Genomic DNA, 21,626 nt, shown 5'->3' with positions numbered 1-21,626 from the left:
TTAAAATAAACCCAGAGTCAAAACAATCAAACCATAATATAACATTAGGTTACATCAGTGCCCTAAGAAAGGGATTAGCTACTCATGACAAGGTTGGATAGCATCTATGTTGAGTTCATCTTAGTCGTCACGGACGCACCTCTCTTCTCAGGATCTGCACTACTAAGGTTGTAGGAACCCTAAAAGCCACCGCACCTTCAGCCTTCTGAATAACACCGTAAAAGAGATTGAAACTTCGGACCTTTTCTATCCAGGCTTACGCCTACTTTTATAGAAGAAAATATGTATTTGGTGGGCTTTTAGATCTTCTAGCCCAACTGGGATATGAGATATGGCTAGTAAAGAGAGGAATCCCGCAACTTTTATTATGACATGACATTCATTGCTCGAGCTTCAGGAACGGATGCTTGAGCTTTAAGGCTTATGCTCGAGCTTCAGGAACAAATGCTCAAGCATCTCTAGATGGATGCTCGAGCTTCAGTGAATGGTGCTCGATCATCACATTGACACTTAGCCAATTTTCTTCAACTATTTTCCGAAGCATCTTTTTCCTTTACCATTGCTCGATCCAAGCTTCATAGGCTCGAGCACTAGGTACCCTGCTCGAGCATCTGGGGCTTTTTGCTCGAGCATTAAGAGATGATGCTCGATCCACTGTTGATAGTGCTGGATTATGGTAGTGATGCACGAGACCCGGGAGCATAACCTTCAATTCAAAATCAACTCATTAATTTCCGACGCCTCATGCTCGAGCTTCAGGGTCAAGGCTCAAGCACCTTTGGTTAAGGCTCGAGCACCCTTGCAATAAGGCTCGAGCATATTTGTAGTAAGGCTCGAGCATCAAGTTACTGATGCTCGAGCATTTGGCCTTGTTGACTTTTCTTCTTTTCTTTGTTATAATGCTCGAGCATCAAGTTACTGATGCTCGAGCATTTGGCCTTGTTGACTTTTCTTCCTTTCTTTGTTATAATGCTCGAACCTCAACACTTGGGCTCGAGCTCTAAGGCTTTAATTGCTTCAAACATTTAGCTCTCGGCTTGCTCTGAATGACCAACAACGACTCAGTAAGCTTCGATATCAGCATAAAATCTAGGTTTTAATCATTTATCTGGGAAAGTACCAGAAACACACATTAAGCACAAATTAGTCTAATAATGGATAAAAGTATCACTTTAGGCCCTAACATATACGTGCTTAGCGGCTCGAATATGCATATATTCAACGCTCATCAGCGTCACGAAAGAGGAATTGACTAACTATCCACGACCATAAGGCACCTCTAAGGCGTCACATCCGGCCTAGTTAGCCTAATCCCTAGTCCTCTCTAGACTACACTAACACCACGAACCACTAGGCACCTCCTAGGCGTTCGGGTTTTTCACAAACACTATTCCAAAAACTTTTTTCCCAAAAACAATTTCTTTTGTTTTTAAAACAAACCTTTTCCTTTTACTTTTCCCAATGAATGCATGAATGCTTCATACTTCCGAATGCCAAATTCAATAATAAAATTTTACATGATCTTCTACATCATCATCATTTTGTTATTATTATTATTATTATATATATATATTTTTTTTTTAGAAATTTCCAAACAATTATTTCACAACCGCAACATCAATTTCCATAAAATTGGGAATTCACAAGTCACACAATATATCAAAATTAGACATGCTCTTTCACAATAATGTATATAGCCATGTATATAACCCAATTAGCAATGGACAAGATAATTAAAATTAAGCATGCTGAAGGTCAAATTAAAGAGAAAAATTCACAATAATCCAAGAAGCCATAGATTAGAACACCCCTACCTCAATTTTGTAGAAAACCCTCAAATTTGCCGAATCCAAACCCTAGAATTCGAAATTCTTAGGGTGCACCAAAACCACCTTTGCTCCGATCAAATCGAAGATCTCGACGCGCTCTTTAATTTGCCGTAAACGACATCTAAAAACTCCAAATGGTGAGGGAGATATCAAGGTTTGAATTTTTGAAGCAAAAGGAAAAAGAAAAATCTAGAAAGAGAATGAGAGGGAGATAGTTACGGGAAAGGAAGAGAACTGAAAGGCCTAAATGGCTTCTTAGCCTTTAAAAGAGGTGGTGGGTCCCACCACCAAAAACATTTTCTTTTTCTTTATTCCTTTTCCTTTTATTTTCATCACACAATTATACATATATAAATAAATTACAACCATTACAATCTACCCTCCTTAAAAGATTTCATCCTCGAAATCTACCTTCCTTAAAGGAGGAGACCCACAACCACACACCTTCCCAAGAACACCTCACAAAACCCCAAAACCATGAACTCACCAACATTATTACCTTTGACATCAGACATCACTAGGCAATCACACACCATTGTCACAAAAACATAATGCTCACCACCCTATGAGGATACTCATTACTCATGACATCAGAACACGAGACCAGCTAGGCCCTACATCCGACTCTCAACGGACATCATTCTACTCTACACTACTATGTAAGACTCCAAAGCCCGAAAGAAGAACGGTCTCTAGACCACTGAACATGACTATCTTATCTTAGCCCATCCTTTAAAGGACACGCAAAATCCCAAACAAGGAACCCTGTTCATGACACAATCAAGCTCAACTCTAATCTATACATCTCTGTCAAACCGAACATTTACTACCTAACACTTAACTACACCATTACTTACCCATACAATGACTACCAACCACACCAAGCAGCAATCACTAAACTTATCATCCTCAAGATAGCTAAACAAAAAATCTCCCAACGACTGCATAATCATGAGTCACCAGAGCAATAAAACATACTATTCTGTACCTAGAACCCAAATCCTCAAAACAAGATTTTTGATAATCAATGATCATACTGGCAAACCCTTAAATAGACACTTGGTACTACCTAACACACTCCGTCACCCAAAACAAACCATCCGAATCCACACTGTCACACTGACACAATCCACCATACCGTACTCTCACTATTCATGACAACCCAAAGCAATCATAGACCTTTGACCCGACATCGTGCTAAAGAGGGATTAATTTAGGAGAAATGGTTAGCCGGGTCATTCTCATCCTCGATCCGGTCTCAACACAGATGTCGTCCCTGTTCTCAGGTCTAAACCTCAAACACACGATCCACAAAATAACCAAGAGATCCACTCACTATCCACCCATCATTCCACATAACCTCGACAACTATACAGTCACATATCAATATACTAAAAGCAACACGACAATTATTCCTCGATCACACAATCATAACAAGTTAAAAGCAACACGACACCAAATGTCACAATCATCGACCAACATTAAAGATCCCTAATTTCCTCATAACATCCACACCAGGTAAACAACTCATAACATTACTTGATTCAATTCCTACCCTGTCAAAACACACAATGCAATTATCTCATGCCTAAAACCTTAAAAACCAAGGTTAATCATTCCTACAGTTCTTCAACGGAATCCCATAATCACACTGTAGCTACAAAACATTCAAACAATACCAACACTTGTCCTCAAGAATTTGCTAGAATCAATCACCTTTAAAAACATCCAAATACATGAGTCACATCACATCACCTAATTATCCTCAAGCTGTGATTCGCGACACATTTCCTAGCCATCACCGCTAGTGCTAAACATCGAAAACACAACCTCTATTCAGCAACCCGTGCCTCACATCCTACCAGCTAAAACCACTCTCAAAATAAACACTACAAAAACCAAAGACTTCACCTCTCCCCGTGGGAGTGAGTCAACCCCTTCAATCAGGACCTCAATCGATGAACTCTAACAGCGTAACAAACTGCTCACAAATCCGTCTAGCCACGGACGCGCACAACTCCTAGATAGAGTACAAGTCTTGCGATAAACGACATCCTTGCCAGGACTAGAACTAATGGAAAGGGTAACAAACCCCACTCTCACAAGAGACTGACGACTCGCACCTGAATGCACCTGACAGCTTATCACATGCTACACACTAATTCTCCAACCATGGACACCCAATCTCACCTGATATGAACTAAACTCCTTACACATAAAGAGAAGAACCAAATGGATACCCCTATAGAATTACAAACTCAATTATAAGCGACCCCGCCACTAATAGCCCATCCTACACTATCAACACAGAAACTTCGCATATGATACCTCGCAACACCCATGCTAACCAAAACCAATCAAATCCCTACCACCCATTCGTCGAGTATTAAGATACAACTCACAACACAACCATCAGAGAAGAGCATCAATGCTCACAACACACCAACACTAGAAATAATCACAACCCATCGGATACCGCATCCCATCACTCCTAAATAATAACCCTTATGCCATAAAATGACACTTTATCACCCGTTCCATCACTATCTTCCCAGATGATATTACCTCGATCACCGTGCACACTCAACTCATGACCTCAGTCACAACAACCCATTGACTTGTCAAAAGAAAAGGGTGCCTATCTAGCAACATCGTCCTCACTGGCTTTAAAGACTAAGTTGTTCACCATCACCTCGACTGATGCACAACCCCCATCACCTACTTGAAAACATACAACAAACAACTCATAATCTCCAAACCACCCTCTGATCATACCCCAAGCCATTATGCTCATCAATACTAAACATCACGCCATAACGCCTCTATTACCATCATCCTCGAATGACAACTCCAACCTTTAATCTCACCACATCACCAAGTCACCACTAAGCAATTCAACCGATAACACCATCATAACAAAAAAATAAGCATTACTCTCAATACCTTCCGCAACAGCTACTATTTACCACTAGGAAAGAACCTCCAAACGACAATGCCATGCCGACAAATCCTCAAAACAAATTGAACACAAGTCTCAGAATGCTCAACACTCAACTGTCACCTCAAAACCATCAACGAGGCAATCAATCACAAACGCTTATTTGGCTACTCAAACCACTCATCCTAAGACAATCTACGTGCCTAAACAATAAAACTTCACACCCTAGGTTCAACGTCGCTACCTCCCCCTCTTCACCGTTCCTCAGAACACTCTTGGCCCAGATAAAAGTCAAATGAGGCTACCAACTAGACCTATGAGATCACCCTCGTTCCAATCATTTTAATCATCTGTCTATTTCTTCGGATCCTTAAACAACATGTACTACTTCCCCGTACCCCATACACAACATAAAATTCAACTCTAGTCCACAGCTTTCAATTTCAAAAACACAATCCATTAGATACACCGTACCTATCCTCTTTCACTTAGTCCTCAAATGACCCAGTACTCCAATGACCCCATACTACCTACCTTATCGTGTAATCCTACACTACACAGCTAAAATTATCCACTATACACCACCTCGAGACTCTCTCGACAACTGTGACAACCTATAATCCCGCTCATCCACCAAGCCATGCAATCAACTCACCGAGAGTCAATTACCCGCAACACGCTCTTATGGTTTCCCAAAATGGGAATCACCCTCGACTAACAAATCTCTAAGACATACTCTTACATGACCACGAAATAATCCACATCCCGCAACCAGTCATATGTCACCCTAGACCTACAGAGTCCAATAAGTCCCCTTAACAATCAAAACCAACATGCTTCTTTAGACTGTACCAAAATACCCAAAATACACGTCTACAACCCATAGACTACACTCGTGACTCAAGTAACCTCTGGCATACCCACCACAAACCGGTTCGAAGAGAACCTCAATACTAAATCGTGACCTAAGTCACAAACACTAAACCCCTACGGTCATACATTTCTCTTACGAAACCCTCACTTGTACACCTGACCTCCACGGTTACAAGAACCCACTGACCGATGCATGAAACTCACACACAACATAGACACCATGCCATAAAATGCGAGCCCATTCTAAAGTCGTGCTCTAAGCATTGTACAAAATGCAATAAGAAGATCAAAATGACTACACACCCAATAACTCAATCCATGAGCTAGAAGTCAACACCTATAGTTCGATAAGAACCAGTACTCATCAACCCTGGAGCAACCGAGCTCCTCTCCTACTTAGGTCAAAACTCACATAACCATCCTATGCTTGACCACATAAAGACATAAGAAAATAGGTATATACACAAGACATACTTATATATATACACAATAACCGAAGCATAACCCTTGACACAACTGTGTCCTATCACATAAGTTTAACCAATGAATCCATTAAATTATTATGTGAAATTAAATATTCCGTTCATCCTCATCATCACCTCATATAATACACACTTGCACAACCCGTGCTCAACTATCCGTCACATTACAATGCACCACTTACATGCCATAACCCATACTTACAGCTCGCCATCTTATCACCTATAACATGCTTTCAATCATTAATACATAAACATTCTAGCCATATAACACATATTTTAAAATTTAAGAACATAACCATGTCAACACTTAGCAAGGAAGCATGTCTCTTAAAACCGTAAACATAAAGGCAATAAAGCAAATAATCAGTTATACATGCTTTTCAACAATTAAGCACCTTAACACATAAGCATATAAACATGCAATTCAACTTCTCGTGCAATCCTAGGTAGGCCTCTACCCGTCGTCCTAATGGTATTCGAACCATTGCTCTGATACCAAATTTATAATGACCCGAACCTCAGTGTCCGAATCGTTAATCGGGTCCTTACCCGAACCCGAGGTCAACAAAAGACGTTACCATTCATTCCTATGGCAATACATAATGTACGTGTCATCCTAGGGTTTATAAATAATAATAATAATAATATGGATCATAGCTACAAAATAAGTCAAACAGTCCACTAACCCATCAAAACCTGTGGAGGAATGTCGTCCGCCACTTCCTTTCCCAAACTTGAAAAATGTTAAAATAATGGGGTGAGCTTAAGCTCAGTAGGAGGTATCTAAGACACACCTCTTATAACCCCGTGAATCCACGTATAGAATAAAAATCAAGAGAACGGGATCATACTATACCGGGGATGCAATCCATATCCACAATGTCAAATATAAACACAATGTTATCCAAGTCACAAATACACCATATATACCAATGAAGTGCAATGCCATGCCCATGTCGCTCACCATTTCCGAAATAATTCCGTTTCAACTTCCAAACCATTAATGTAATCTGACCCAAGGCACCTCCAAGGCATCACGAAAGGGGGATTGATTAACTATCCACAACCACAAGGCACCTCCAAGGCGTCGCATCCGGCCTAGTTAGCCCAATCCTTAGTCCTCTCTAAACTACACTAACACCACAGACCACTAGGCGCCTCCTAGGCATCCAGGTTTTTCACAAACACTATTCCAAAAACTTTTTTCCCAAAAACAAGTTCATTTGTTTTTAAAACAAACCTTTCCCTTTTACTTTTCCCAGTGAATGCATGAATGCTTCATACTTCCGAATGCCAAATTCAACAATAAAATTTTACATGCTCTTCTACATCATCATCATTTTATTATTATTATTATTATTATTATTATTATTATTATTATATATATATATTTTTTGATAGAAAATTCCAAACAATTATTTTACAACCACAACATCAATTTCCATAGCAATTGAGAATTCACAAGTCACACAATATACCAAAATTAGACATGCTTCTTCACAATAATGTAAATAGCCATGTGTATAACCCAATTATCATGTAAAACACATTCGTCATTTTGAGCACATACAACCACAATAGCAATGGATAAGATAATTAAAATTAAGTATGCTTAAGGTCAGATTAAAGAGAAAAATTCATAAAAATCCAAGAAGTCATGGATTAGAACACCCCTACCTCAATTTTGTAAAAAACCCTCAAATTTTCCGAATCCAAACCCTAGAATTTGAAATTCTTATGGTGTACCAAAACCACCTTTGCTCCGATCCAATCAAAAATCTCAACGCGCTCTTTAATTTGCCGCAAATGGCATATAAAAACTCCAAATGGTGAGGGAGATCAAGGTTTGAATTTTTGAAGCAAAAGGAAAAAGAAAAATTTAGAAAGAGAATGAGAGAGAGACAGTTACGGGAAAGGAAGAGAAGTGAGAGGCCTAAATGGCTTCTTAGCCTTTAAAAGAGGTGGTAGGTCCCACCACCAAAAACATTTTCTTTTTCTTTATTCCTTTTCCTTTTGTTTTCACCACACAATTATACATATATAAATAAATTACAACCATTACACGACATTTGCTTGTTTTGAACATGGAATTGACATTGTATTTTTTCCCAGCTTAGCATGACCCCGCCCCCCTAATGTTCTATTCATTGTTTGGATTCACGGGACTACAAGAGGTGTGTCTTAGGCACTACCTACTGAGCTTTATGCTCACCCTATCATTTAACATTTTTCAGGGCCGGGAAAGGAAGTAGTGGACGTCTAACCATCACAAGCTTAAAGAGAACTAGGAATTTGTTTTTGTTATCTTTTGTATCTTAGCCCATTCAGTTGTAAAGTCTCAAATTATAGAAAAGAGTATTTATTTTGCAAATCGTGGCCATGTAATATAACTAAGATACTTGACTATATTTTGATGTAAATTGATACGATGTAATTGTTTGTGTTGAATGGGAGGACGATAATGTATTTTGGGCAAATTAATAACATCTATTCCTATGTGATGTTGTATATTTTTGCTGTGAATTCAGAAATTGGTTACAAGACAGGTCCGATATGGGTTAAGCATGCATAAAGCACAGCCAGAATGCTTTTCCAGTGAGTTCAGGGTTCAGAGGCCTTGTTTCGGCCGGTTGACCCTCACCATCACCCGACCGAAACTCCAGGTTCGGCCGACCAAACCCTCCCCATCAGTCGACCGACACAGCTACAGTAGAAGTCCCGAGAGCATGCAAGTTCCACCATTGTTTCAGCCGGCTGAACCTGCCTTGTCAGCTAACCGACCCAAGGCCATCAGCCGGCTGACTCTTTCCTTATTGAATCTGCATATTGACTAACTTAGTAAGGTATTCATTTGGTGTAGTTTGAACCCCTAGACTGATTCGTGTAACATGTATTGACGTAGGAAATGATGGTGTTGACCTAGCTGACCTCGGGTCAGGGTAAGGACCCAGTTAACGGTTTGGACCCACAGGTTCGGGTCATTACAGTAGATCTCGCCGAGCTCTCCGTTTTGCCGCAAACGGCACAAAATATCTCCAAAAGGTTAGGCTTGAATCAAGCCTTGAAGATGAAAAAAAAAAAAAAAAAAAAAAAAAAAAAAAAAAAAAGAAGAAGAAGAAGGACTGATCTGTGTAATAGCCATAAGACCTTTATAATGAAGCATACTAGTGGGGCCCACAAACAAACAATAGTCTATTGGATGATTATAGTTAACATTATATATACACACACACACACACATATTAAACATGATCATTATAGTGGAGCCCATTGGATGAGGTGTGTAAAATAATATTTTTTAATATTTCAATATTTTAATAAGTTATTTTTGTTGGATTTTATTCTATTTTTTTTTCATAAATATTTTACAAGAACCAAACAGAAAATAATATATATATATATATATATATATATACTTTTAAAAAAATATTTTATATGGAAACAAACTGAGCTTAAAAGGAAACAAAACTAATCAAATTTAGGTCGTCAACCTTTGACTCCAAAAAAAGGGAAACAATTTCGAAATCTCTATGGAAAGAGGACACCACAACAACAAATGCTCAGTTGACTCATCCTCAAGGCCATACCACGGGCATACAACTTTCTCAATAAGCCCTCTGGATTTAAGCAATGATCGCACTGGGATACCACTTTTGCAACATTTTCGCAGTGTTTTTGTAACGACCCTAAACTGATGCCAATTTTAAAAAAATTAGGCATGATCTCTGCTAAAAATGATCCTACAATAACCTGCTCAAATAAAAAATGTAATGGCCATTCAAGACCTATCCAACCTGCCCCAACACACAATACAAAAACATATAATACATTCCTCAAGTTAGCCCATCATCGTCATCAAATTCAACTTAAGCATTACATAGTTTTGTTTTCCTTCAAAATACCAACAAGAGTTATGATTTATAATACATGATCTTAGCTTGCAAAAATGAATACACGACATTTTGGTTTTGAGACTATACAAAAATGGGCTAAGATACAAAAGATAACAAAATACAACTCTTAATCTTCTTCAAGCTTGCGGGGGATTGTCATCTGCCACTTCTTTTTCGAGCCCTGAAAAATGTTAAATGATAAGGTGAGCAAAATTGCTCAGTAGGTGGTGCCTAAGACGCACCTCTTGTGACCCCGTGAATCCAAATAATAAATAGGACAATAGGGAGAGGGGTCATGCTAAACCAGGGAAAATACAATATAAATCTGCAAGTTCAAAATAAATGAATATCGTGCCATGAACACAATGTCATGCATGTCACTCCCCATTTTCAGAAAACTTCATCACTTCACAAACTGTTAATATACCCCACCCTTTGGTGACACCGCAGTGACACGAGAGAATGATTGGCTACTGTCCCTGACCTTTGATACCTCCGCAGCGTCATTTGGGGCCTAGATAGCTCAACCACGCTAAGGCAATCTCCCTAGTTCCCTCTAGGCTATATTAACACACAGGCCCTTTCGTGACTCGGTGGCAACCGAGTTTTCTCAAAACCGTTTCATCAAATTCTCCCCAAAAATCTCCTTTTTCATTCTTATCAAATCATTGTACCCTTTTTTTTTCATGCCCATGCTATGAATGCATATCACATATCTTTTTAATATTATGAAAATGTAGAGAATTATTATCACACAATTAGCATACTTCCACATAAAATTTCCAATAAATTATTAAGCATCATAGGCATGAAAAAATTAACATATTAAGCATACTATAATTCTAAGAAAATTTCCATAAGTTTTTATGTATCATTTCTATCAATTTTGTCAACACAATAACATAAAGAAATCAATAATGAAGCATGACAATAATTCTAAGGAAATTTTCACAAGTTTCCATGTATCATTTCTAACAATTTTGTCAACACAATAATATAATGAAATTAATAATTAAGAATGTTTTTTATACGAATCAACAATTACACATATAATCATGAACTTTATACCCACAAGAAAATCATTCTAGAGGTAATTAATTTCAATTAAGCATGTGGACATCAATTAACAAGAATTAACTCACTAAGGAACAAGAAAATGCAAATTAAAGACCCTTACCTTAATTTTATGCAAAACCCCCAATTTCTTCACCTCAAACCCTAGGATTTCAAATTTCCTATGGTGCACCAACCAAGGAATTGCTCCTATCAACTTGTAGGCCTCGCCGTGAGCTTCGAATAGCCACAAACGGCACTTAAAAATACTACCTATTGAAGAAGGAATCAAGAATTGAAGCCTTGAAGTGGAAAAAGGAAAAAAAGAAAACTAAGAGGAAGAGAGAAGCAGGCAAATGGGAGAGAGAGTGAGATATCAGAGAGCAAAAAAAAAAAAAATGCGGTCTTATGACAGCTTAAAAACAATTGTGGGTCCCTTCACACCAAAACAAAAAAATCTCACCCAACCTTTTTAATACACACACACACATATATATATATATATATATATAAACATAAACATTACAATTTTTGTTTTAGATTTATAGTTCCAAATGCTCATTCCAAACCTATCGTCGATAATTTGACCGAGTAAAAGGGTAGGCATCAAAGCCCAGCTTAACAAAGCCACAATCTCCAAGGCATTATGGTAAAAAACAAATAATTGGAAACTCCATAACTCTATCTTATATTCTGTGACAGGATCATAATTTACTTGATGGAAATTAGTAGGCAGAAGTTTCCTGTGAGGGTCAATATTAGAATTTTGGGTCTTATTACTTTTGTATGAGTTTTGATATTAGTTTCTTTTTCAAAACATATTAGATATTTTGATCCTATTGTTAGATTTTGTCTTTCTGACTGTCGCAAACATCAGCGAACACAAATTTAAATAAACATTTTTACCCCTACAATGAATTTTAAAATAATAATATTATAAGTCAATTGTTTTTAGGCATTATAGTAAAATCAAACAAATCTCTAACATTGTTAAGGGGATGTTTCTATGACTTATGTGAGGTTCATCGATGACGGACTCTTTTACGCCGTAGGTGCCAAGGCAATTGCCACATGCCTTCCTAAATTTTCCCTTGCATGTTTAAGGGACATATTTATATATTAAATTTTAATAATTTAATTTATTGACTAAGGGCTCAAAATGAGCTTTAAAAATTACTTTATAAAGTACTCTCTTTCTCTTGGCTCACCAATCAGCTCTTCTATCTCTGTGATCAAATTTTTCCATGGCAAAGTCAAAGTTAAGCAGAGATCAAATTTCTTCCCCCGCTGAACCAGTTCAACAATGGAGGTATGATGTGTTTGTAAGTTATAGAGGCGACGACACTGGTAAGAACTTCACGGACCACCTCTATTCCAGACTTAACGATGCCGGAATCAATACATTCCGGGATAAAAATGATGTGCAAAGAGGCGAAGAAATCTCGCAGGAGCTTTTGAAAGCAATTCGTGGATCCAATATTTGCATTATTGTTTTCTCTAGAAATTACGCGACTTCCAAATGGTGTCTAGATGAACTTGTGGAGATAATGAAATGCTGGAAGCAACTTCGACGTCAATGGGTGCTACCCGTATTTTACAAAGTCAAACCATCAGAGGTTGCGGAACAAACCGGTGATTTTGAGAAAGCTTTTGTGAAACATGATGATCAAAAGGTGGACAAAGACAAGGTGTCAAGATGGAAGGCAGCTTTGACTGAGGCAGGGAAATTAGCCGGCCGGTGGGATTTAGATGACACTGACGGGTAATGTTAATAAATCTCTTATTTGTTAAAATATTAAAGTTTTCCGTTAATAAATTTCTTTTTCTTTTCGTTTTTTTTTTTTTCTTTTTTTTTTTTTTTTTTGTATTAATATTTTGTTGCCGACCAGGATCATAGATAATTGTGGGGATGGAATATGATTTTTTATGAAGATATTTATTTTTCTTACTCATTTTACTTTCCTCCCATTCTTTTTGTAGTTGAAGGTCCCGAAAATTGATTTGAGTTTCTTGAATAATTTATTCTTAATATTTTCACTCATTTTTATTGATTTTTGCCTAATATATATAAATTAATTTTATCTCGAAACATATGAACAGGCATGAAGGAGAATTCATCAAGAAATTTGTCAAATATATTTTGAGTGTATTGAATCACACATACTTACATGTAGCCACCCACCCCGTTGGAATTGATACTCGATTGGAATACATGAAAAACATGTTGAGTGTTGGAACTAATGATGTCCGTACGGTAGGGATATGTGGGATGCGAGGAATAGGTAAAACAACTATTGCCAAAGCTGTTTATAATTATTTCTTCTATGCTTTTGAATGCAAAAGTTTTCTTGCAAATGTTAGAGAGAATTTTAAGCAGCATAAGAATCAAATTTGTTTGCAAGAGCAGCTTCTCTCTGAGATACTAAAGACAGAAGTGAGAAATGTGGGAAATGTTGATCGAGGAATCGAGGTGATAAAAAAGAGGCTATGCAATAGAAAGGTTCTTCTTGTACTTAGTGATGTGGATCAACTAGACCAACTAATTGCATTTAGTTGTCACTCGGAGAGTGCTAGAAAAGCTTGCTTTGGTCCGGGAAGTAGAATTATCATAACAACGAGACACGAGCATTTGCTAAAACAAATTAAAGTAAATGACATATATATGGCTGAGGAATTGAATGAAACTGAATCTCTTGAGCTCTTTTGTTGGCATGCCTTCGAGAGAATTGATCCGAAGGAAGGTTATGCTCATCTCTCAAATGATGTAGTACGTTACTCCAAAGGTTTTCCCTTAGTACTTGAAGTTTTGGGTTCATGGCTGAGAGAGTTCGAAGGCATAGCCGAATGGGAAAGTACATTGGAGAAAATGAAAAAAACCCCTCATGATAAAATTCAAGAGAATCTTAAAATAAGCTTTGATGCACTGGATTCTTATGACAAAAAGATATTCCTTGACATTGCTTGTTTCTTTATTGGAATGGATAAAGACTATGTCACAAAAGTACTAGATGGCTGTGATTTATTCGCAACAAGCGGTATTGGTGTCCTCAATCGTAGGCACCTTGTAACAATAAACGAAGGCAACAAGCTAATGATGCATGATCTGCTCAGAGACATGGGAAGAGAAATAGTTTGTCAAGAATCTGCCAATGACCTTGGACAACGTAGCAGATTGTGGCACTATGAGGATGCTCTTGATGTACTGACAAATCGCACGGTAAGATCAAGTTCAATGAATGAATTTGTTTTCAAGAATAAAACTTGAAATGAAGAAACTAACGCAATTTGAATTATATAAACTTTAATGCTGATGCTTATTATATCAAACAACTTTCACTTGCACAAGCAAAAATGCTTATGCTTCTCAATTTTTACCAAGTGCTATGTTTTTTATCAGGGAACAAACAAAATTGAAGGCCTTGCCTTAAATATGGATGGACCAATAAAGGTAAGTTTTGGAGCTAAAGCATTTAAGAAGATGCACGATCTAAGATTGCTACAGCTCAATAATGTAAACATCACTGGAGGTTATGAATGTCTTTCCGAAAAATTGCGATGGCTATGCTGGCATGGATTTCCTCTGAATTCTGTGCCAAGTAACTTCAGTCAAGAGATGTTAGTGGCTATTGACATGAAGTATAGTAAACTGAGACAAGTTTGGAAGGGTAACAAGGTATAATTTACACTTCAAATTAAGTACTGGAGTACTTGTTTATATCTCACTTTGAACTAATTTGACTCTGAATCTTTCTTTCAATAGGTTCTTGAAAAGTTGAAAATCCTTGATCTAAGTCATTCTCATTTCGTGACTAGAATCACTACTCACTTTTCAACACTCCCAAACCTTGAGGAATTGATACTTGAAGATTGTAGAAGTTTGAAAATGATTGACGAATCCATTGGAAGCCTAGACAAACTCGTATTACTGAACCTGAAGGACTGTGCAAACCTTAGGAATCTCCCAAGGAGCATCGGCATGTTGAAATCTCTTGAAACTCTTGTGCTCTCTGGCTGCTTGAAATTTGACGAATTCCCGGAAGAGATAGGGGAGATCAAATCATTAACCGTGCTTCTTGCTGGGAGGACTGCTGTAAGACAAGTACCAGTTTCTATAGTGAATTTAAAGAACCTTCAATATTTATCTCTATCTCGCTACAAGGGATCACCATCAAAATCATTTCTTTCACTCTTTTCATCATGGGTATCCCCAAAAAAATCTCCTGATCCCACTACTTTATTGCCAAATTCATTGTTGGGGTTAACCTCTCTTACAAAATTGTCCCTCAGCCACTGCAATCTATCCGAAGGTGCAATACCTGAAGACATTGGAAGTCTATCCTCTTTACAATATTTGGCTTTGGGTGACAACAATTTTTTCAGTCTACCAACTAGCATCAGCAGACTTTCTAAGCTTGAAACCCTCCGTTTAGAACGGTGTACAAACCTTCGATCAGTTCCTAAGCTTCCATCAAGTCTGACCTTCTTTTCTGCTCCAAATACATCATTGGAAAAATTGCCGGATCTATCAAACTTCTCACACGCCCCATTGATACTTCTATCCGATAGCAGCAAACTAGCTGAATTCCCATTCACGGAGAACCTCCTACGGGTCTGTCTCTCTCTCTCTCTCTCTCTCCCCCAATGTATATATTCGTACACATGTGCGTGTGTCTATCTGCTGTCTAGCTCACAAATTATCCTTTTAATTGTACAGAGATGGTATGGAAGATATGGGGGTAATGAATTCGATGATGCTGTATTCCCCTGGTCCGAAATTCCTGATTGGTTCAGAAATCAGAGGATGGGTAATGTTTTGTCATTTCAGGTGCCTCCAGGTATGAATATGATGAAAGGCTTCGTTTTATGTGTTATATATGCAGCACATGATTTCGAAATGGGAAGCAGAGGATCATCAGACTATATTGTTTATGTTACAAATGTAACCAAAGATCTGTTTTTTACATGTATCCGTACTCCGGTTTATACTGCAGCACCCACCCCAAATGACCACCTATCACTGGGCTATGTACCCCTTCGAAGGTTTGAGGTGGATAGCGGAGACGAAGTGGAAATTGAAATAGACACATGTTGCGAGCTGATTGTGAAGAAGTGTGGAGTCATTCCCGTGTATATTGAAGATAAGAAGCGTACCAAGATGAACATTGTGGGAAAAGTGAACCAGTTCAGCTCTTCGTCTTGTAATGATAGTGTCATTGTTGTCGATGAAGGACGCCAACATGAATGGAACAAGGGAAAAAGAAAACGCGAACACAATGACGAGGCAGGACTCAGCCGTCTGGGAGAGAAGGGTAAAAGAAAATGTTATGATGAAGCTGCAGGATCAAGCCATTACTGGTCTTACGAGGAGGACACTCTTTCCACATATGAGATGGAGGTTTTTCCTCAATCATATTCTAGGAGATCTCAGTGGTTAAGAGATCTTGATGAAGACAAAGATGGAGATGATTTCATATGTGATGAAGACAATGACAATAAGCTGGATGGTGGTTGTTCCTCAATTTACACTCATTTATATTCTTTTTTCTGTTGGATTGCTAGATGCATTTACTGAATATATTTATGTGTGTGTGTGTGTGTAAATTGAATAAAATTCTTAGTATATGTGTGGTACAATTCGCCTCAAGAATTGCCTTTACTGAGTCACTAGGCAATCAAACAACACATGACAAGTTTGATTCATTTGCCACACATTACCTCTCATTTTTTTTCAAATTCAAGAGAACTGGCAGTCTCTCGTGATAGCTTTGCCAGAGGAAAGATTGTATTTCCCTCGAATATTTTGTCTTCCAAAACACTCAACCGCTATTTGGAATTTGGTGACATGCTTCATATTTTAAAGAATACGACTCGGTGAGATATTTAGCATAAGCAGTGCTATACATCTCAAATTAAAATTCAAGATTTAATCTGGATTTAAAATTCAAGATTTAATCTCGAATTCAATGTGACAATAATAAAAGATATTAATATCATTTATTGAAAGTGAAATTTTTTCTCTAATTCCATACGCCAAACACATTCTAGGTTTCTCCTGTATCTCCAATTTACTTCTTTACTAATATATATTTTTATTATATATAAAAGTATCAGTAGTATCTTCTTTACCTCTCAAAATAGTGGCTACGATTCGAGTTTTTAAAAGAGTAAAGTGAGTGTGTGAGCTTCTTGTCAATCACAATATATATATATATATATATATCATCTTCTGCGATATTTCAATTACCATTGGGTATTTATTTTAAATTTAACTTTAATAAAAATATATCAAATCAATATATAATTATACAAATATATAATTATACAATTTTATATATATATATATATATATATATATATATATATATATATCATCTTCTGCGATATTTCAATTACCATTGGGTATTTATTTTTAAATTTAACTTTAATAAAAATATATCAAATCAATATATAATTATACAAATATATAATTATACAATTTTTTAAATAATTATGTAAATTAAAATTCTTATTCATTAGAGACATGTAACCTAATTCATTAGAATCTTTCTTATTAGTTATGACAAGAATGCTATGATATTTTTATTAATGATGAATAGCATTGACTTGAAAGAAAGGACGACTAATAAGTAAGATTCGGATAAGGAGATACTATGGGGAGGTAATATCCACATGCCATTGATGATAAATTGATAATGCACTCCTTTCTTTTATGTCTTTTTCTTAATTCACAATAAGTTAGGGATATTAATATTATTTCATTTTTGTTATTCAAAAAAAGTTATTTGATTTAATAGTTTAGTAAGGGTATCACACTATCACCAATATATATATATATTGGGTAAATGTTAAGTGCTAGGGTTGGGGAGGTTGGTGATAGTGTGATACCCTTACGTAAGACCTTTGACGCTTTTAAAAAATCCACACAACTCCACCGTTTATTAGTAATTAGGCATGCATCTAAATCCCCCCCCGGATTGGTCCCCTGCCTCAGCCAAAGCTGCCCTCTAACTATATATATATATATATATATATATATATATATATTGTAAGGTTAAAGTGTAATTGTTGCAGGAATATTCAAGTGAACAAGATTCTTAGTTGAGTTTGTAGCTTACACTTATTTTTTCATCAAATAAATTTTCATAGAGGTTCATTCGATATCAAACCGAGATTAACTGCACGAACAAGCACACTAAACATGAAGCAAGACAACCCTATAAGACTATATGCTTATATTGATTAATCATTAATTTAGTAGAAGAATTGGAAATTTTGTAATTAACCTTGTGAAATTGGTTTATAATTAATTACAAAATTCAAAAGCCAAAAAAAAAAAAAAAAAACAAAAAACACCCCTCCTTTTTATTCATATTGTGCATATAAGGCTGTTTAGCTTTCTTTTTAATTTTTTTTTGTAGGGGCGAGACTCAAGTGGTTGGATAGTCAAACTATTATTGGCGCTGACCGAATCTGAAATTGGCCCTTAGTGGATTAGACGATTGTTGGAAGGCACGAATGACCCCTTCCTTCAGGTTCTTCGACGCCTCAATAAAGGGAACTTTCAACACTAAAAGTGGAATGGATGAAGGGAGTAAAACAAACTACACAAGCATTTATCTTTTCCAAGAGACTTATAAAATAAAAGTAGAGGGGACTGAAGCCAAGCGTCTGACTTTTATTTCATAAGTAGGATTCTCATACAAAGTACAAGATATGTTGGATTTTATACTAATCCTAAGAAAAGAAATACAATGCAAAGGAAAAACTAAGTAAAATGACTAAGTAAATTGCAAAGAATGAAATCTTGTTGTGGTCGTGGACCTCTTGTGCAAATCCCTCCCAGCACTATTTATAGAGAAACCTTACAACGGTTGAAAGTAGTTTGCAACTCCATTTGAATTCAAATTTTTTTATTTGAATTCAAACACCCCTTGTCTGAAGTACAGCGGGAGGTACCCAAAGTCCGACAAATTAGTACATTTTCGGCATGGGTATGTGGATATGCGAGGGTGTGTGCGTAGTATGCGGTTGCATTGTGCATGCCATGCATTGTATTGCTTGAGATTGTTAATGATGATTTGATGATATAAATGGCATATGTGAGACCCCTAGCATGATCCCGTTATCACTTTTCTATTCTTTGTGTGCAAAACATGCGGTTATTTACTTTGCTTGAGGAGATACCACTTAGGCAATCTCTATTGGGCCGTTATGCTTATTCCTCTACCATATATATTTTTCAGGTCACGGAAATGAGGTGGGGTATGATATTCCTCCACAAGCTTAGACGAGATTAAAGGGATCATTTTGATTTCTTTTGTAATCAGTAGTATTTTGTAAAGTTTGTTCATGAACATGTAAACAAATTTGTAATCGATTACGAAGGCATTGTAACCATATTCTTTTGGTTATCTTACCACCACTTTGGGCATGTATCTACTAAGCTCGTTATTGTTTGTACACAAATAAATGTTTCCAGCTAAGAATGAAGTTTATGTTTTCAAAGAAGTAGTCGGTTATGAGCCTTCAAATGTTGGGTTTATGTTGATTTATTCACGTACGCGGTTATATGCCACTATACTCCATCAATGCGTGTTTCGGGGTAGGTTTGTGGCCAATTAAGGACTGTAACGACCCGAAAAGATACCAAAATAATAATAATAAAATCTATAAAAATTTTAGCATGACCTCCGCAGAAAAAGTCCCTCTACAACCTGTTGAAATACAATAATAGATGCAATAACCTCACTGGGCCTCAAAAATAACATATCCTGTCCCAACGCACAATACAGATATTATATCACATTTTTAAAATGACTACATACATACAAAAATCCCGTTCCTCCATCTCATCCGAACATGGAACCCACTTAAGTTACATCAAATTACAGTCCATAAAATGTAGCTAGAATTAAAAGTCCATAACTTACAACATTATACTAATTAAACTAAAGTTTTACGAGTTAGTTAATATTACATTGTATAAAATATTAGAGAGTTTTAATACAAAAGATAGCAAAAATAAAATAGGTCTCCGTGCTCGTCTAAAATCGTGGTGGATCGTCGTCCGCCACCTCTTTTCCATGTCCTGAAAGAAGTTAAAAATAATGGGGTGAGCATAACCTCAGTAGGAAGTGTCTAAGACACACTTCTTACGACCCCGTGAATTCACATAAGGAAGAGGTAAAAAGAAATGGAGTCATACCATGAGGAATACATATTCTCAACCACAACAATAAATATGTAGCAAATATCAACCAATCACCGTTTTACTAAAATTCCATGAAGTGCAATATTATGCATATGTCGCTCCCCATTTCCGAAACAATTCCGTTTCAACAAACAAACCGTTAGTGTAATCCGACCCAAGGCACCTCCAAGGCGTCGCATCCGGCCTAGTTAGCTCAACCATACTCCATTCTAGACTATACTAACAACACGGACCACTAGGAGCCTCCTAGGCGTCCGGTTTTTCGCAAACTCCTTTAAAAAATATTTTTTTCCAAGAACAATTCATTTATTTTAAAACATTTTTCCCCTTATTTCTTCCCCAATAGATGCATGAATGCTCCATGCTTCATTTCATCAATTCCACTATAATGCTCCCACATACTTGTTCAAATAAATTAATAAATTAGTAAAAGTACACAATTCATTTTCTCATCCCACATTTTGATAGCAATTTAAATATACAATTCACAAATTTATTTCCATATTTATAGCAATTGAGATCATGAAAACAAACCAACACTAAGCATACTTCTTTACAAGTTAAAAATTATCATACTAATAAGCCATTTAACACACAACGCACATTTATCACCATCAATATAAATAACCCTAACAAATATAATCACAAAAAATTAAAATTAATCATGCTTAGAGCCAATTTAAAGGGGAAATTCACAAGAAATCCAAGAATTAGTGGATTAGAGCACCCCTACCTCAAATTGATGAAAACCCCCAATTTGATCCCAAGAACCCTAGAATTTCGAACTCCCTAGAGAGCACTAAAGTTGAAATTACTGATACCCACACGTAGATCTCACCGTGCTCTCCGACTTTGCTTCACAAGGTTCTACCAAATTCCAATTGAGTGAAGCTAGATCAAGTCTTGAACTTGCAAACAGAAAGAAAAAAAAAAAAGAAACTGCTGAGGTGAGAATGATATAGCAGAGAGATAGAGAGAAGCTAATGATCTGCGAAATGGCCTTATGGCCTTTGTTATGTTTTAATTTATTGGTGGGGCCCACCAACTTTTGAAAAAAAACTTCTAACTTTAATATATATATATATATATATACATTACAAGGACCATGGGAGGTTTGGGAACCATTTCATAGCTCTTAGGCTTTAAGCGCTTAAAAACTTGAAAATTTTGAGTTAGGGCTCGAGCACTAATGATAGCACTCAAGCATAGTTGGTCAGCGCTCGAGCACTATTCTATTTTTCAACCTCATTTTTACCCAAACTTCAAAGGATCATAACTTCTTCATTTTTAACCCAAATTAAGTCTGTAATGTTTTTGATTTTTGCCATTTTCTATTTTTTAGAATTT

The 21,626-nt window shown here is 36.7% G+C and overlaps 1 protein-coding gene and 1 long non-coding RNA gene across 2 annotated transcripts; one reads left to right on the top strand and one right to left on the bottom strand.

Moving 5' to 3' along the window:
* Positions 1-9,932: 9,932 nt before the first annotated feature.
* On the bottom strand, positions 9,933-11,544 carry LOC132310209 (uncharacterized). The gene is made up of 2 exons (XR_009482576.1): positions 11,193-11,544; positions 9,933-10,196 (listed from the first exon to the last, which is right to left on the bottom strand). It is a non-coding gene; the product is annotated as an uncharacterized LOC132310209 (long non-coding RNA).
* Positions 11,545-12,312: 768 nt separating this feature from the next.
* LOC132309447 (disease resistance protein RUN1-like) lies at positions 12,313-16,640 on the top strand. Its single transcript, XM_059807757.1, has 6 exons — positions 12,313-12,830; positions 13,169-14,285; positions 14,466-14,741; positions 14,829-15,677; positions 15,783-15,903; positions 15,949-16,640. Exons 1-6 carry the CDS (start codon positions 12,313-12,315, stop codon positions 16,638-16,640), a joined length of 3,573 nt encoding a protein of 1,190 aa, XP_059663740.1.
* The last annotated feature ends 4,986 nt before the right edge of the window (positions 16,641-21,626 follow it).

This window comes from Cornus florida, unplaced genomic scaffold (genome assembly GCF_030987335.1).
Source record: "Cornus florida cultivar Cherokee Brave unplaced genomic scaffold, ASM3098733v1 CherokeeBrave_3.0.0_Hap2_Chr05, whole genome shotgun sequence".
NCBI classification, from domain to species: Eukaryota; Viridiplantae; Streptophyta; class Magnoliopsida; order Cornales; family Cornaceae; genus Cornus; species Cornus florida.
This window is presented reverse-complemented; position numbering and strand designations above follow the sequence as displayed.

Bases quoted from the DNA above. Each gene is read 5' to 3' on its own strand.
- LOC132309447 (XM_059807757.1), top strand. From the start codon at position 12,313: ATGGCAAAGTCAAAGTTAAGCAGAGATCAAATTTCTTCCCCCGCTGAA. The intron at 12,831-13,168 runs GTAATGTTAATA...ACATATGAACAG, and splicing joins GATTTAGATGACACTGACGG to GCATGAAGGAGAATTCATCA. The intron at 15,904-15,948 runs GTATGAATATGA...TTATATATGCAG, and splicing joins GTCATTTCAGGTGCCTCCAG to CACATGATTTCGAAATGGGA.